This window comes from Nilaparvata lugens, chromosome 9 (assembly GCF_014356525.2).
Source record: "Nilaparvata lugens isolate BPH chromosome 9, ASM1435652v1, whole genome shotgun sequence".
NCBI classification, from domain to species: Eukaryota; Metazoa; Arthropoda; class Insecta; order Hemiptera; family Delphacidae; genus Nilaparvata; species Nilaparvata lugens.
In genome coordinates this window covers 10,106,213-10,123,216 of record NC_052512.1, presented here as the reverse complement: position 1 = coordinate 10,123,216, position 17,004 = coordinate 10,106,213, and the positions used below count along the sequence as shown (strand labels likewise).

At 34.5% G+C, this 17,004-nt stretch overlaps 1 protein-coding gene across 3 annotated transcripts in view; it reads left to right on the top strand.

Annotated features, from left to right (window-relative positions):
• The window catches only part of LOC120353035, a 69,126-nt gene that overhangs the window by 20,425 nt on the left and 31,697 nt on the right, over positions 1-17,004 (top strand). For 2 of the 3 annotated variants that reach the window (XM_039435472.1, XM_039435471.1), the window contains exons 2-3: positions 6,153-6,252; positions 14,401-14,635. In XM_039435472.1, the coding sequence (XP_039291406.1) occupies positions 6,153-6,252; positions 14,401-14,635 (335 nt within the window). The remainder of the gene's footprint in view (positions 1-6,152; positions 6,253-14,400; positions 14,636-17,004) is intronic. The other variant, XM_039435473.1, reaches the window with a different exon arrangement.

The following is a 17,004-nucleotide window of genomic DNA, read 5'->3' as shown; positions in this document are numbered from 1 at the left end:
TGGTGTGTGTGTGTTGTGTGTGGTGTGTGTGTGTGTGTGTGTGTGTGTGTGTGTGTGTGTGTGTGTGTTGTGTGTGTGTGTGTGTGTGTGTGTGTGAAAATTGAACATTCCTAAATGATTCAAAATAGCTGAAGCTTCAACTATTTTCTCTTTATTTTATTTCGAGTTCAATTTTCTAGTTTTTTTCGAAATGTAGTTCAAACGTGACTATGACAATGACTACAACTACGCCCCGTTTCGGAAAGCCAATTTTTTGACTCCAGCTGGAAACTGTTTGAAGTCTTGAACTTAGCTAAATCCCGAGCTCGGAAACCAGCCCTTAATAAGCCTTTTCAACTTTCCATAGAAGCACTTCATCTCCATCTATGCCAGTTCAGGACTAGTAGATGTATCATTATATATTCAATTGAAAACACTCCACTCACATGGGCTACAATATTCATAAATCAATATAAAAATCTTGAAGTACCCTTTATTTTTAAAAACTTTGAAATAGTTCAACAACTTTCGACCCTAACTTAGGTCATTTGAAATGTAAATTCAATGTCAATTTAAAATGACCTAAGTTAGGGTCGAAACTAGTTGTTGAATTGTTTTAAAGTTTTTAAAAATAAAGGGTTCTTCAAGATCTTCATATTGTTTTTTTTCAATATATTCAATTATATGAAGGGGGACTCAGGGATATTCACCTTGCGGATGAGCATGTCTTATGGCTAGAGCCGACTGTGGCAGAGCTTGGCATCTCAACTCACAAAAAAGGAAGAAAACCTGAAGAGACATATTCATGTTGAACATTATAGCCCTGTATGTACGTTTTATTTATCAGTTTGTTCATCTGCTGTTATTTGTGTATTTCATTAGTAACTGAACTAGGCCTGGAAAAAGCATAAGTATAATTGGAGAATTAAAACACTGGCCACACCAACGTCTGTTAGAGGTAGCGAACTCGCTCCCGCGGTGGTAGTTCAGACAACACCAAAAAACGTCTGCTGGCGGTACTTTGGTTTTGTTTTTGTTTTGATGAGTGTGGTTCTCTAGTGGTGGGGGAAGAACGTGGTAGTACTTACTTTCTTTTTGCAATAGATATGTTGGAAATCTCGTCCACTCTCTATCTTTTCCCGTATCATCTTTATAGTTGTCGCTTTTAAAATCCCATAATATTGGTCGTTGGCAAGGGTTGGCAAGTTTGACTTGCAGTGGAAAGGTAATAAAAGTGTTAGCTCTGTATTTTGAAGTAATTTAACAAGTTTATTTGTTTTGATGCTTGAAATTTTTCAGCTCAGTGAATGTGAATATTTCATGTTAAAAGTTTTATTAAAGGCGATCTCACGTGAGTACAAGTTATTATAAAGAAACTAAAGTTGTCGTCTAACCAAGATTCTGATTTTCGAGTACAATTATAACAAGCATCAAGCTGTTATTTATCTTATCGCTGTCTTAGTGTGCTAGTAGTGGTGTGTAAATTCCGTATAATCGTCCCTCAGCGTAATAGTATTGGCCGGTTGGACATTTTGAATCGAACAGGAGTACCAACTTATTTAATCGGCATTGTATCAAGGAGTGCTCTGTATCAGAGCTTGCTCAAAGTTGCCAATTTTATTGGAGCAGTCTGTCTGTAGTGAAAACATTATATATAGGAAATAGTATGACCTATTACATCTGGTTGACGAGATTAATAATTCAACCGGCAATTATTATTATTTCGGGAAGAAGGTCAATGGGACAGATTAACAACTGTCAAAAAGCTGAACTATCTGTCTCTTTTCTACAGCTCCTCGTACCTACTGTTTATCAGTATTAATTATAAAAACAAAAACATTCATTTGGAAAGCGCAGTTCGAAATTTGAAAAGTCTCTCCTATTCTTTTTCTCCCTCTGGCTCGTATCCCTTCTCATCAGGAGCTTCCAATTTCTCTCCAGGGCCACGATTGCTCTCGTTGGCGTTTCCCAGGTTTTCCTTTGTTACCTTTCCTTTGAGACACATTTTTATCATTGTACAAGATGTGGACGTAGAGAATGATGTTAACATAGGAAGTGACCATAGACCAATTAAGATGATTATAAAATAGAAGAGAGAAGAAGATTCAACAAAAAAGTCCGCACGAGACTGAGTTCAGAAGCACTAAAAATGAAATCATTTGAAGAGAAATTGGAAGAAAACCTAGCTCATGGAATGAATACTGAATGCTCCGATATGGAAGACATATCAAGTAAACTATCTGCTATTATTAAAAGTACAAGTGATACCTTGAACGACAGAGAAGGAAACAGAAGACGTTCAACTCAAGAGAGATAATCAGACTTTTGGCAAAAAGGAGAAGACTGAAAACGTCTGATAGGGATAGAATTGAATTCACTGAAATTTCTAAATTAATAAGGCGAAAATGGAAAGAATGGACAGCGCTCAAGAAAACTGAAGAATTAGAAGACACAATTAAATCAAGAGGAAGTATTAAACAAACATTGAGAAGACAACAGCTAGGCACCAATATGATGATCTCGATGAAAAATGAGACTGGCGAGGGAGAGAGAGAAGGTATTCTCAGGACAATCTGTAACTTCTATGAAAAATTATATAGTATACAGGGGCCTGAAACAGACACATCAGCAGAGTGATTAAAAAGTAATTTAAAAGCAAATTAAAAGAAGGAAAAGCGGGAGGACCGGACAGAGTTACAAATGAAGAAATAAAAGCGGGAGGAAGAGCTGTAACCAGTATACTAGTTAAGTTGTTTAATATATGTCTAAAAAATAGAAAAGTTCCTGATTTATGGTGAAGGCTAACCTAATACTACTGTATAAAAAGGGAGACAGAAAAGAAGTAAAGAACTATCGCCCAATAAGTCTCCTCTGTACAATTTACAAAGTCTTCATTGCAATAATAACATACAGAATAGGAAGAAATTTAGATGCCGCAACACAGAACGATCAGACCGGATTCAAGAAAAATTTCTCTTCACTAGACAATATCTTAGTACTGCGGGAATTGATACGAAAGGCGAGGGAATACAATTTCCAAATGGTCCTACTATTCATCGACTTTGAAAAAGCATTCGATAGTGTAACAACCAATGCTATTATGAATACGTTAGCTGGACTTGGTGTTGAAGATGAATATTTACAAATTTTTAAATATATATATGAGAATATGAAATTAGAATGTTCAGTAAGAGGAGAGAGTGAAGAGATACGTGTGAAAAGAAGATTAAGACAAGGTGATGTTCCATCTGCAAAAATATTTAATGCCGTTTTAGAAACAACCTTCAAAAATTTAGACTGGCAAGATAGAGGCATGGATATCAATGGGGAGAGGTTGAACTGCTTGAAATTTGCCGATGATATTGTTCTTATAGGAAGAAGTGCAAGTGAAGTTAAGGATATGTTAAAGGAGATGATGGAAAAACAAAACAAATAGGCCTTAAAGTAAATTTTGAAAAATCAAAGGTTATGAGTTTCAATTGTCAAGCAGATGAAGTAATTGATTTGAACCAAGGAAGAATTATCGGAAATGTCAACAGCTTCATATATTTAGGGCAAAGAATTGGAAAAGACGGTCAATGGGGGAGAAATCACAAGAAGAATTGCGTTGGGATGGTCAATGTTTAAAAGATTTAATCACCTTTTCCGCTCCACGGTTATTATGGAAAATAAGCGAAAATTACTTCAGATGTGTATAATCCCAGTTATGTTGTATGGCTGTGAAACATGGACTCTCACAGGAAAAATTATCAGGAAAATGAGAACTAGTATGAGAGCAATGCTAAGGATCATGTTGGGAGTACTAAAAGGGATAAAAAGACGAAAATAGGATATCCAAGAGACAATGGTTGAGGACATAGGACGGTTGATAGTAGAAAGAAAATGGAACTGGGCAGGACATATTGCGAGAGCAAAAGACAACAGATGGACAAAGAAGATAATAGACTGGTATCCACGAACACTGAAGAGAAGCAGAGGACGACCAACCAACAGATGGGACGAGGAATTTAGGAGAGTCTGCGGTGGAGCAACATGGCAGAGGGTAGCACAGGAGAGGACGGAATGGGAGAGGATGAAGAAGGTGTACGGCGGTGTTTGGCTATACAAAGACTAAATTTCAAAAGTGAATGTTATCTATCATGTTCATATTTCATTTGGTGCCAACCAAAGAAGTAACCTCAGCGGAAGCTGATTTGCAACCATGAAAATTTTATTTTATTTTTACTATGTACCAATAGGTAAATACTGTAAAAGTTGCAATAAAAGGTTTATTTATTTATTTATTTATTTATTTAATATTGGTCGTTTCCTCACTTCTTCAATCAGGATCCCCATTGGAAATGAATGTATTATTGGAAGACAACGTGAAATGACAACAGCTCAATTTCAACACAAAATGTTGCGTCGCTGTAGACATGCGAATGACTCATTGTCACGTGTGAGTCTCGGTATCCTGCGCTTGCGCTACCGAAGGCGAACTTTTAAAACTCGCTTTCCATGTTATTCAATTGTGCAGGCCAGACCGAGCTCGCTACCTCGGCGGTAGTACCACAAGCAGACGTTTCAAAAGTTCGCCTGGCACGGCGAAGTAGAACTACTGTACCGCCGAGGTACTCTCTCTGCGGGAGCGAGCTCGGTGTGGCCTGCTCAATTAACATGGAAAGCGAGTTTTTTGATCCTCCGGCAGTCGCGCTGTTGAAAAAGTACAACAGTGTTAGTTCTTTTGGTGCACAAAACTATTGGTTGGGGTGATGTCAGTAAATGAGTCACCTATGCATTCCAAAACTTTCTCCCCATCACTCCACCGAGTTGCAGTATCAACCGAGCAATGGTTCAGTCTTTAGGTGCCATTTAGTCGCGACAGTGCATAAGTCGCACTGTGCATAAGATAGGGAAAGATTGTATACGGGGACTGTAAACAAACCAATAACACAGAATTGATGGCTTTGCTTGGCGTAACTTATTCATTGGGCTATGAAATGGTAATCATCCAAATGTTCATAGGCGTCAAATAATCCAAGAAGATGGAAAAAGTAATTATACGATTAATCAATATGTTTTGACAGTAAACAGAGTACATAACACTTGAAAAATTGGATGTTGTAAAAAGTGCAACACGCGACTGCTCGTGTGATTTGAGTAGGGCGCGACTACCGGAAGGTTAACTTTGCTACCGCCGCGGAAGCGAGTTTGGTGTGGCCTGCGCTTAACCTATCCTATCCTATCCTAAGAGGATAGCACATATTTTCTTGTGGTTTTAATTTTGACAAATCCATAAACCCCATGTTGTCGGAGGTCAGTGGATGGAATGAAATTGAATTGGATTATGGTTTGATATTCAATTTGTAGGCAGTTCTGATCATATCTCATCTCGCTTATACGTTTACACATTCGACAGAATTATTTTGATACCAATATTGGAAAATAATCTGTGGCACGTCCAGAGGTGAAACTTGAGCGCTAGCCGACAATTAATTATTATTGAAAATATTGAATTTAGTAAATTAATGTTCTTGTTCTGATAGAGTTCGATTTTAAAAGCTTCATGGATGTTCTACGGAACAAAGTAGATTTGGAAAAGGAGCTTATTGAAGATATTGAACGTGTTTAGAATCAAGTGGAGGGACCTGAATGTGTCACAGTTTATTGTATTTTTATTAATTAGCTAAAGCTATTATACCAGGCTCTGTAGGCCTAGTGCCATTTTATCACCCAATTCAATTCTTATCTGCAATTGTGGGAACAAGCTACTAATTCTTGTTCTTGTTCTTGTTCTTCTCTTCTTCTTCTTCTTCTTCTTCTTCTTCTTCTTCTTCTTCTTCTTCTCTTCTTCTTCTTTTCTTCTTCTTCTTTCTTCTTCTTCTTCTTCTTCTCTTCTTCTTCTTCTTCTCTTCTTCTCTTCTTCTTCTTCTTCTCTTCTTCTTCTTCTCTTCTTCTTCTTCTTCTTCTTTTCTTCTTCTTCTTCTTTTCTTCTTCTCTTCTTCTTCTTCTTCTTCTTCTTCTTCTCTCTTCTTCTTCTTCTTCTTCTTCTTCTTATTCTTCTTCTTCTCTCTTCTTCTTCTTCTTCTTCTCTCTTCTTCTTCTTCTTCTTCTTCTTCTTCTTCTTCTTCTTCTTCTTCTCTTCTTCTTCCTCCTCCTCAGTGACTCAAAACTCATGACATTGTATGTTGTAGCGAACTATCACTGAGGAATTGGCAATGCTCTCTCAATTCCGTAGAATCTCGAAAGTTTTCAACAAAAATGGAGTCAGCTTTAATAACATACGCATAACAGGTAAGTTTTTCCTCAAAGTGGGAAATGGGTTTTGAAACTTAAAACATCTATATAATTCTGAATGAACCTATACCTATTGGTCCACTGTAAGTTCACTAATCTGCGAGTTAATAATTCGTTTTTGAACTATTAAGACAACACTGCAGTATATAATTTTGAATAATATTTATTACAACCTAGTACTCAAGTGGAGCGCTTCACTGTTAATCAAATTACAGTAGAGGAAATATTGAGAGTATACATAGAGTATAGTTGCAACATTCACTATGAAATCGACTGAGGAATGAGCATTGACATTGACTGGAAATATTGGTCTAACTTCACCAACTGAAACATGAAACTGAAATCCTACAAGTTGCAGCTATTCTCTACAGAAATAGAGAGGAAGACAGAGAATCGGTAACGCTGTTTTCCTACTTCCTCCACTACTATTTCTAGTGACCCTCTAGTGTCATATGCACGGTTCGAGAGACATTCATCGTTCAGGACAAATTTTCTCGAGCTGGTTAAGATCAAAAAAATAAGCCCTTTTGTTGACTGCACTAGATGTAGAACACAATCCTAAACACATTTTGTTCAGTTATACTGTATTTTCCCGCCAGACGCACCGTTTACGAGTAAATTTAGCCTTATACTAGGACAGTCCAATTTTCATCAATCAATGAAACGGTAGATGAAGCTATTAGTCTTGTTATCAACTGAGGTATTACATGAAGTCTGGTGATTGATATGAGGATAAATAATTATTTATAGACACTTGCGCTCAGATGGCAATGAGACCATAAGAAGGCCAATGAGAATCTTCAAGTTGTATCCGTGTCTTCTACACCCACAGAAGCTGTTCAAACAAATTTATTGAGTATTGTAATATGGTGAATATTGAGAGGTTTGAATTGTAGTTATTTTGTGTCTTTCTTTCAGGTTGTTGAACTAATAAAAATTGAACTAAATTTCTCCAATATGGACTCTAGTGAACCTTGTTTTGATTATTAAAGAATTTATTCATGCACAAACAAAGCACCTAAGTTTCGTGTTGCCATAAAAGATTTGCTAACTTGCTTCTTATCCATCCAAATTATTGCAGTCTTCTAGCATTTCCATAGTACTGGCTTGTATTTCGTGATGAAATAAATGTAAACGTATTTAGGAATGTATTTGAACCGTGCAACCCACGTCGTTTCAACCTGAATTAGGACAGGCGCTCCACGTGCTTTCTTGAAAATTGGAAAATTTGATTGGAAGAGCGGCATTTCTAAACGAGTTGTCACCGCGAGAAGATGTAGTCACAGAACAAGTCTCAGCCACTAAATTAGGCTTCGGCCTATTAAGATGGAAAATATCCTTATAATTTATCATTTTGTATAATTTAAAAGCATGTAGTCTGGGAAATAGTAGTTAAAATGTGAACGTGAGTGATTGTGAGTGCCGATTTATTTGTTAAACTTTCGATTCCATGATGAGTGCCATAATTATTTTTTTAAGCTCGAATAAATTGACCACATTAATTGACCAGGGCCCTAAATTTATTGTAGAGTGAGTTAGCATATTCTTGTCTGAATATCAATTATGAATCATTGCGATAAATTGATAATTTGAGAAATATTATTCGATATTGATTCTTATTTATGTTGTAATTTTGAAACAAGTAATTGAATAAAAAATAACCAGATTAGTTACAGTGAAGATTATGATTCGATGTATCAGAATTTCAAAGATGCCGAAGATTTTATGTTTGAATACAACTAATAAATTAATGTCAGTAGCAATTCTACAGAATCTTTTATTCTACGTTCCTGGCTCGTGATAAGTTACTTAGTTGCTAAAACAGGTATTGTTAAGCAATAGTGAAGGTTTTGGCATTTGCATGAACGAATCCATCCAAAGCTCCCAACCGTGGATTCAAATAATTTGAACAGATTAATAGTTGAGTGCAGATTTTAAAAGCAATCATTCTATATTTTCCCTGTTACAATTTTTTTTTATTGTAATTTGACTGCAATCTAACCCTTTGGTTAATGAACAGTTCAATTCTAGCTTAAATTGATACGTTTGACAGCATTCCTCAAAACCTTGTTCTGGAATTTCTGGATGGTGTTGATGTTACTTTTTCTTGCACAGCCCCACAGCTGGATGCCATACAACCACACAGGCCGAAGAATTTGTCTATACAATAGTAATTTATTGTAGGTTGGAAGGCTTGATTTTCTTCCCAATAACCAGTACATTTTCGAGTATTTGAAATCCAGTTCTTCTTTCTTTTTCTTGACATGTGACTTCCATCATAGTTTTGCATCTAGTGTCATTCCAAGATACTTAGCTTCATTCGCAAATGGAACTTTTTTGTTGTTTAATCTTATTTGGATGTACACATAATGCCTATTTATGAAGACAACATGTGTGGACTTGCGTTAATCTGCCAGGTTCTAGTCCATTTCTCAATTTTCTTAATGGCTTCTTGCGCTTTATTTGTAGCTTCCTCATTAGTTTCTCCAACTGCTAAGACAGCTGTGTCATCTGCAAAGGTTGCAATAGTGTCATTTTCTGGCACATGAAGATCGCTGGTGTAGAGCAGGTACGGAGTAGGGCCCAATACACTTCCTTGAGGTACTCCAGCTTTAATTGGTGTTAGTCCTGAGAAGCTATCACCTTTTTTCCACTCGGAAGAATCTGTCTGACAGGTAAGATTTTTGCAGTGAGGCATATTGCTGAGGAAAAACTTTTTGTAGTTTCTTAATTAGACCTACATGCCACACTTTATGGAATGCCTGAGCGACGTCTAAAAAGATAGCAGCACAAAATCTTTTCTCTTCTAGAGTCTCCTCAATTACATGAGTAATTCTATGGACTTGCTGAACTGTTGAATGTTTTCCTCTAAATCCAAACTGATGATCAGGAATGAGTTGACCACTCTCTATCACATGTTTCAATCTGGAGAGCAAAACTTTTTCGAAGATCTTGGCCATTATGGGTAATGTAGATATGGGTCTATAAGATGATGCATCATGTGGTGGTTTATCTGCCTTGGGGACCATGATGACTTCAGCTACCTTCCATGACAGTGGCACATACTTCATCCTCAAAGCTGCATTTATGAGAACTGTGAGTTTTTTCAAAGCTCTATCTGGTAGGTTTCTCAGAACTTCACCAGTGATGAGATCATATCCTGGAGCTTTCTTACAACTGGTTGTCTTGATGATACTTATCAGCTCATTTGTTGTTAAGGCTGGAATCTCTCTCATATCCTGTGATATTCCCATCTCATCATCTTCTACACCACCTTGGAATTGATGAGGTTGAAAGATACTCCACAGGTATTCATCAAAACGTTCAGCTTTCTGTTCGTTATTCCTTGCCCTCTCACTATTAATTGTTTGGATTGGTGTTTCTTGAATTGATGGTTTTTTCAAGTACTTTGTAGCTTTCCAGAGTGAGTAATCGGAGTTCTTATCTGTAGCAAGGTTTCTGAGATATTCTCTGATCATATCATTCTTATAGCTACTGATACATTCCTTCAGTTTCTTAGCTAGAAAATTCAAATGAGCTTTATCCACTGGTGCTCTAGTTCGCTGCCACTTTTTTCCTCGCTTCCCTCTTCTCGTGGATAAGTTCCAATATGTGATGTGGATAATGTGAACCAGAAGACCTTGTTCTCTGTGTTGAATGTGGAGTGCTGTCCCAGGCTGCTTCTTGGATGTCCCTTGTGAACTTTTCAACCTCAGAATCCAACTGATCACAGCTTGTAATTTCTAGCTCAGAATCTTTTTTCACACACAATAATTCTTGGAATGCTAATCATTCTGTTTGCCTATTAACTGGCCTTAAATGACATTCTTTCATCACCATGGTTTTACTCACATCGAGGATCAATGCAGTATGATCAGAGCTCAGGTCTTCACAATCTTCTATTTTCATGTAGTTTAATGATAAATTCCTGATTAGAAAGGAATCTATCGAATCTGGTAATTTATTTCTATCAGTTGGCCAATATGTGGGTCTATTTGATGGAATTACTGAGTATTTATATTTATATTTAAGTAATGTAAACATAACAAATAGTGTGAAAGTATAATACAATTGATTCAGTTTATTTTAGTTTTGTTGGAGGATTTTTTAGTTTATTTTGTTGTAGTTAGTTTTTTGTTTAGTTAATGATATTCCGGTTTGTTTGAATGTGTTCTGGTTTATTGTACTGTAGTTAAAGATCAAATTATTATGTTAAGCGACTCATCCCTCAGCACAAGCATTATGCTCAAAGAGGCATGAACCATTAATATTTCTTCAAGGGCACTTACCTTTCATTGTTATTATCATTCATTATTTTATCCTATTTTCTAAATATTGTATTATTTTATTCATTTTATCTACACATAGGGTTCTGTTTATTTTTTTATTATTTTACTATTGAATGTTTAATGATTGTGGAATGCGTTTGTGCTCTTGAATGTGATTTTAATGTAATTCATTTATTTTTAGTGGTTGGATGAAGCATTTATTATTATTATTATTATTATGTTGCCTATCATTTATAGCTTGAAATAGCTGTCTTCTTTTTTGAGAGTTCAATCATGAGCCCCAACTTATATGTTTTGCATTGAAATCCCCACCTATGATGAATCTGTTTCCTAGGTGGTCAAATAAGTTCTTGTAAACTTCATTGGTTATATTGTGTCTTGGAGGACTGTAAATGGCTGCTACAATAAATTGAAATCTTCTAGTTTCCACTGTAACTGTTGTCACTTGCATTTCTTCTGTTTGAATAGGTGAGTTTTCATAATGCTTCAGACCCTCCCTGATTATTATTGCACTTCCACCTCTAGCTGTATTTTGGGGATGAGAAGTATGATACAACTTGTAGCCTCTGAATCTCAGGTATGACTGGGTTGTGAAGTGAGTCTCAGAGATTAAACATATATCTATTTTCTTAATTTGAAGTACTGCTATTAATTCTGTTTGTCTCTGTTGAAGGCCATTGGCATTCCATGTCATTATTCTCAATTGCTGGGTCATTTCTTCTTAGAGATTGAATGACTTTGGTGTATTTCTATTTCACTCAGTCTTTGCTCAAATACAGTCAACATCGACTCCTGTTTTTTAAGCTTCTCCAAGATGATGTTTAGGATACCACTAATACTTTCTTGTTGTGTTTCCTTCTTCTTTGAAGACACGGCTTCAGAGTAGCTCCTTTTCGGATTTGTGATGGAGGAGGTGCTGCTCTTGAATTCTCCTTTTGCAGTCTGGTTGTTCAATCCCTTCTGCTCCTCCTTTTCAGGCTTTTTGTTGAGCTTCTTTTCTTCAACAGTCTCCTGAACATTGGTTTTTCGTTGACGTTGATTTTTTTTATTTTCTGTAGTTCTACAACTACACTACATCCTCTGTAGTTTGATGGATGCTTTCCTCCACAGTGGACGCATTTAGGCTCCGACTCCTTCGGTTTTGTGCAGCTGATTGTGCTGTGCTTCCCAGCACACTTCACACATCTTGGCTCTCTGTTACAATATTTCTGTGTGTGCCCAAAACCTTCACATTTTTTACATTGAGGCACTAATCTAGATGAAACCAATGACTCAATCTCCACTTTGCATCCAATTATATGTTTTATTTCATATACTTTTTCCACATCTTCTTCAGTGCTAAAAGATAGAATAAACATGCCAAGTGGCTCCTTGGTCTTCCATTTTAATTTATTTATGGCATTCATTATCTTGAAACCTCTATTTTTGAGGTCAGCAACTATGCTTTCTGGTTGGCAAGTGCTATGCAGTTTCTTGGCCATCACTCTTATTGGTCTCGTATGTTTGTTCTCATACGAGTACCATAAGTATTTTGCTTCATTCAACCATTTTGTTGCTTCTCTGAAATCTTTTTCTGACTGAAAATTTATTTTCAATGAATTTCCAGTCAATACTTTGAAATTGAAAGTCTCCTTACTGGAAAATTTTGTTATCTCCTCATATACTTTTTGAAAAGATTTTACGTTTTCCACTATCACCGGTGGGAGGGGTGGAATCTTTTTGCTGGCAACTTTTCTGCAACCGATGATCCTTGTTGTGCAACATCTGACTGCTTTTGAATGTCATGACGGGATGAATCAATCGGAGGGGAATTCAAGAGCTTCCTCTTCTTTGATGATCGCTTATTGCGAGCTCTAACCCACTCCGTTTCTTCTGCTAGAGTGTCGTCATCGGTTTTATATATAACCCGGTTTGATAAAAATGATTTTTCTCGATTATCCGTAGCTTTGTGTGACGTACTAAGCACAAAGCTTCAAGATTTTCAATTCTCTTGATTAACTGTTGTTTTTCTTCCTCAGATTCCTTCCACTTCAGCTCAGTCTCCTTCCAAGCATTATATAGGATCTGCTCTGTTGCTGATTTGAGTTTCTTAATTCTAATGTACTTATCTGGTGAACAATCGACAGCAATTGATGAACAATCAGCAGCATTAGATGATTCCTCCATTTCCGTAGGCACAGTTTCCACTTCTTCTTCTTCTTCTTCAAACTCTGGTGTCAAGAGTTTGGGTAGACGGATTACTTGTTTATCCGACATTATTCACGTTTATTGAAACATATTGTCCGAAACACTCGAATAGCACTCGCGCACGCGTGCCAACGCGGTTCACAAAAACGGCCTGGTTGAAAACACAATCGACCAATTTCTGCTTCTCTTGCATAGATATCCGAAAAAATTATCCGTCGCGAATTTGTTCTTATTTAAAGAGTATTCAATCGAACAAACTGCTGTCTTTACTTTTCTAAACTACACTAGACTAAACGGCTACACAACCTATCGCTACGAGCTCTCACAAAATACTGATTGTTACAAAATGTGGGACAAAGTCCCTCTGGCCTACCACCGTTACAAATGATGTCAAGTGTGGGGTAGTGTTATAAATACCTCCACCTATTACAATTCAGGTGTGGGGTAGTGTTATAAATACCTCCACCCATTACAATCCAGGTGTGGGGTAGTGTTTATAGATACCTCCTCCCGTTACAGTATGATTTTTAAGAAGAGTAGCGTGTTGCCATATCTATCAATTCAATTATTGAAAGAAAAAATATTTTTTGAATTGCCCGGGCATTTTTTAGTAAATAAGAGGCAATGAGAGTAAATATAAGAGAGAAATTAAAGCAATAGAAATTAGACAAGCATTATTTTTTTAATTTTCAAGGTAATTAATAAGATAATATTGTAGATACGAGATATTCAAGACACAAGAGATTTGAAAACATTTGAAATAATACAACTCATTTTTCAAAGTTACAATTTTTACTTGAAGTTGAATAATGTTGAATAGAGTACCATACATACTACTTAATATAGAGTTATTATTCAGCATATTCTCACTTAACTCAATACACATTTTATTTTCTTCACCGAGCTTCTTTACTGAAGCATTTCATTTGTCAATGAAGAGCCGGCCAGAATGGTGATTTCTTGTGGTGTGGAGTCGAGGAGATAGGTTATCGTGACCGTAGACGACAACCTGTACCCTCATAAAAATATACTATTGCCGTCAAGTTGTTACCCCAACAACTTGTCACCTACTGGACAAAAGATGTCAACTTGTCATGGCCGTAAATGACAGCCTGACACCTCCACCCTTGCGTCAGAATGTCCCCCCGACAAGTTGTCACCTCTTTGGAAAGGAGACAAGTTGACGGGGACGGCTCATGTCAACCTGTCCCGCAATACCGGTTTTAAAAGGGGACAGTTTGACGGGGTGTCACGTTGTCGGGGTGACACCTAGTCGCGTTACCGAATGAATGAATGTAAAAACGGTTGCATTCAATGAATTCTTCAGCTGACTAAATAAATGATAAATCAAAAGAAATTTTTCTTCTCATGCACTTCCAATACTATATGTTATTATCCTGAAAAAGGATGAAGGAGTGAGTCGATTTTGTTGTCCAACGAACCTGATCTGTAAAAAGGTTCGAAGAAAACGTGTTCAGAATTTGAAGCTTATTGATCAATTCTTTCAAAAGTTATTGTAGAACATACAAACAGACGGACAACAACTTTGGCCTTCAGTAAATCAAAAGTGGGAAGTCACTAACGCTCGTTCAATAACGTGAGCCTCACCATAGTATACAATGTCAAATTATCAATGTATCAATTGGAAGAGTCAATTTTCAACTTACAGGTCATATACTACTGGTAGTAGCCTGCATAGTGAATATGGTGATGGGTCTACACAGTGACTGGAACCAAGTGGAACGACGCATCCTTTGGCTGCGAGACTTGCAAAGCTTTCTGCTGATGCTGCTGTTTTTCTGCATGCTTGGCAACCGAGGCTGGACTCTCGACAAGTTCTGTGCTATCATGGACGAGCATTATTCCAGGCGTCATGAAATTACAGAGTTTGACGATATTAATAGGTAGGTCTATAGAATAAATAGGATACATTTAGCAGCTGCTGAAGAATGAATACAATAAAATATTCATGCAAAATGAAAATAATTTGTAAATTTTTGCAATGGAAAGGTTATTTATTTATCTATTTAAGGATATAATCAGGTTCCAATGCAATGACCCTGGATTCTGAGTATTCAGTTCATTAAGGGTCGGTTTCCGAGCTTCGGATTTAGCTAATTTCTAGACTTTGAACAGATCATGTCAGAAAATTGGCTTTCCGAAACGGGGCGTAGTCGTAGTCCATGTTTAAATAAAAATTTGTAGAACAAGAAGATTGAGCACAAAACAAAATAAAGAGGAAATAGTGTGAAGTTACAGCAATTTAGAATGATTTAGGAATGTTTCATCTCGTCAAAGAAAAACGTTCCCAATTATAGAAATGAAAAATAAAGTTTATCATAAAAAATTGAGATTATCACAGACTATTCCAAGTTAAACCAATTCACAGGTTGTTAAGATGGAATGAAGAATGAAGGCTTCAACCATTGATCGGCTAGACGCACTGCAAATCCAGAGTTACTAATCCGGAAGCTTTTTCATTCAATAGTATTTGGTTGAAATTTGATAAGTTGATTAGTCTCTTGATTCACCTTCACACAAGTTCAGCAAATCTCTAAATTATTCAGAGTAAATCTGATCTGAAGCAGAATATTATATTCATATATAACTGGGTAATGAAGCATAATTATGATAGTCACCGTACTGTAAGAATAATTGACCAAGCGAAGTGAGGTCTAAGATTCAAGTCGACGGTTTGGCATTTCTCTTAATGTTCAAAAGTTTAAATGTTTAAATGTTAGAATGTTAAAATGTTTAAATGCTTAAATGTTTAAATGTTTAAATGTTTAAATGTTTAAATGTTTAAATGTTTAAATGTTAAATGTTTAAATGTTTAATGTTTAAATGTTAAATGTTCAAATGTTTAAATGTTTAAAGTTAAATGTTTAAATGTCTAATGTTTAAATGTTTAAATGTTTAAATGTTTAATGTTTAAATGTTTGAATGTTTAAATGTTTAAATGTTTAAATGTTGAAATGTTTAATGTTTAAATGTTTAAATGTTTAAATGTTTAAATGTTTAAATGTTTAAATGTTAAATGTTTAAATGTTTAATGTTTAAATGTTTAAATGTTTAAATGTTTAATGTTTAAATGTTTAAATGTTTAAATGTTTAAATGTTTAAATGTTTAAATGTTTGAATGTTTGAATGTTTAAATGTTAAATGTTTAAATGTTTAAATTTTAAATGTTTAAATGTTTAAATGTTAAAGTTTAAATGTTTAAATGTTTAAATGTTTAAATGTTTAAATGTTTAAATGTTTAATGTTTGAATGTTTAAATGTTGAAATGTTTAAATGTTCAAATGTTTAAATGTTTAATGTTAAATGTTTAAATGTTTAAATGTTTAAATGTTTAAAGTTTAATGTTTAAATGTTTAAATGTTTAAATGTTTAAATGTTAAATGTTAAATGTTTAAATGTTAAATGTTTAAATGTTTAAATGTTTAAATGTTAAATGTTTAAATGTTTAAATGTTTAAATGTTTAAATGTTTAAATGTTTAATGTTTAAATGTTTAAATGTTTAAATGTTAAAGTTTAAATGTTAAATGTTTAAATGTTTAAATGTTTAAATGTTTAATGTTTAAATGTTTAAATGTTAAATGTTTAAATGTTTAAATGTTTAAATGTTTAAATGTTTAAATGTTTAAATGTTTAATGTTTAAATGTTTAATGTTTAAAGTTTAAATGTTAAATGTTTAAATGTTAAATGTTTAAATGTTAAATGTTTAATGTTTAAATGTTAATGTTTAAATGTTTAATGTTTAATGTTTAATGTTTAAATGTTTAAATGTTTAAATGTTAAATGTTTAAATGTTTAAATGTTTAAATGTTTAAATGTTTAAATGTTTAATGTTTAAATGTTTAATGTTTGAATGTTTAAATGTTTAAATGTTTAAATGTTTAAATGTTAATGTTTAAATGTTTAAATGTTTAAATGTTCAATGTTTAAATGTTTAAATGTTTAAATGTTAAATGTTAAATGTTTAAATGTTTAAATGTTTGAATGTTTAAATGTTTAATGTTTAAATGTTTAAATGTTAAATGTTAAATGTTTAAATGTTTAAATGTTTAATGTTTAAATGTTTAAATGTTAAATGTTTAAATGTTTAAATGTTTAAATGTTTAAATTTTAAATGTTAAATGTTTAAATGTTTAAATGTTTAAATGTTTAAATGTTCAAATGTTAAATGTTTAAATGTTTAAATGTTAAATGTTTAAATGTTTAAATGTTTAAATGTTTAATGTTTAATGTTTAAATGTTTAATGTTAAAT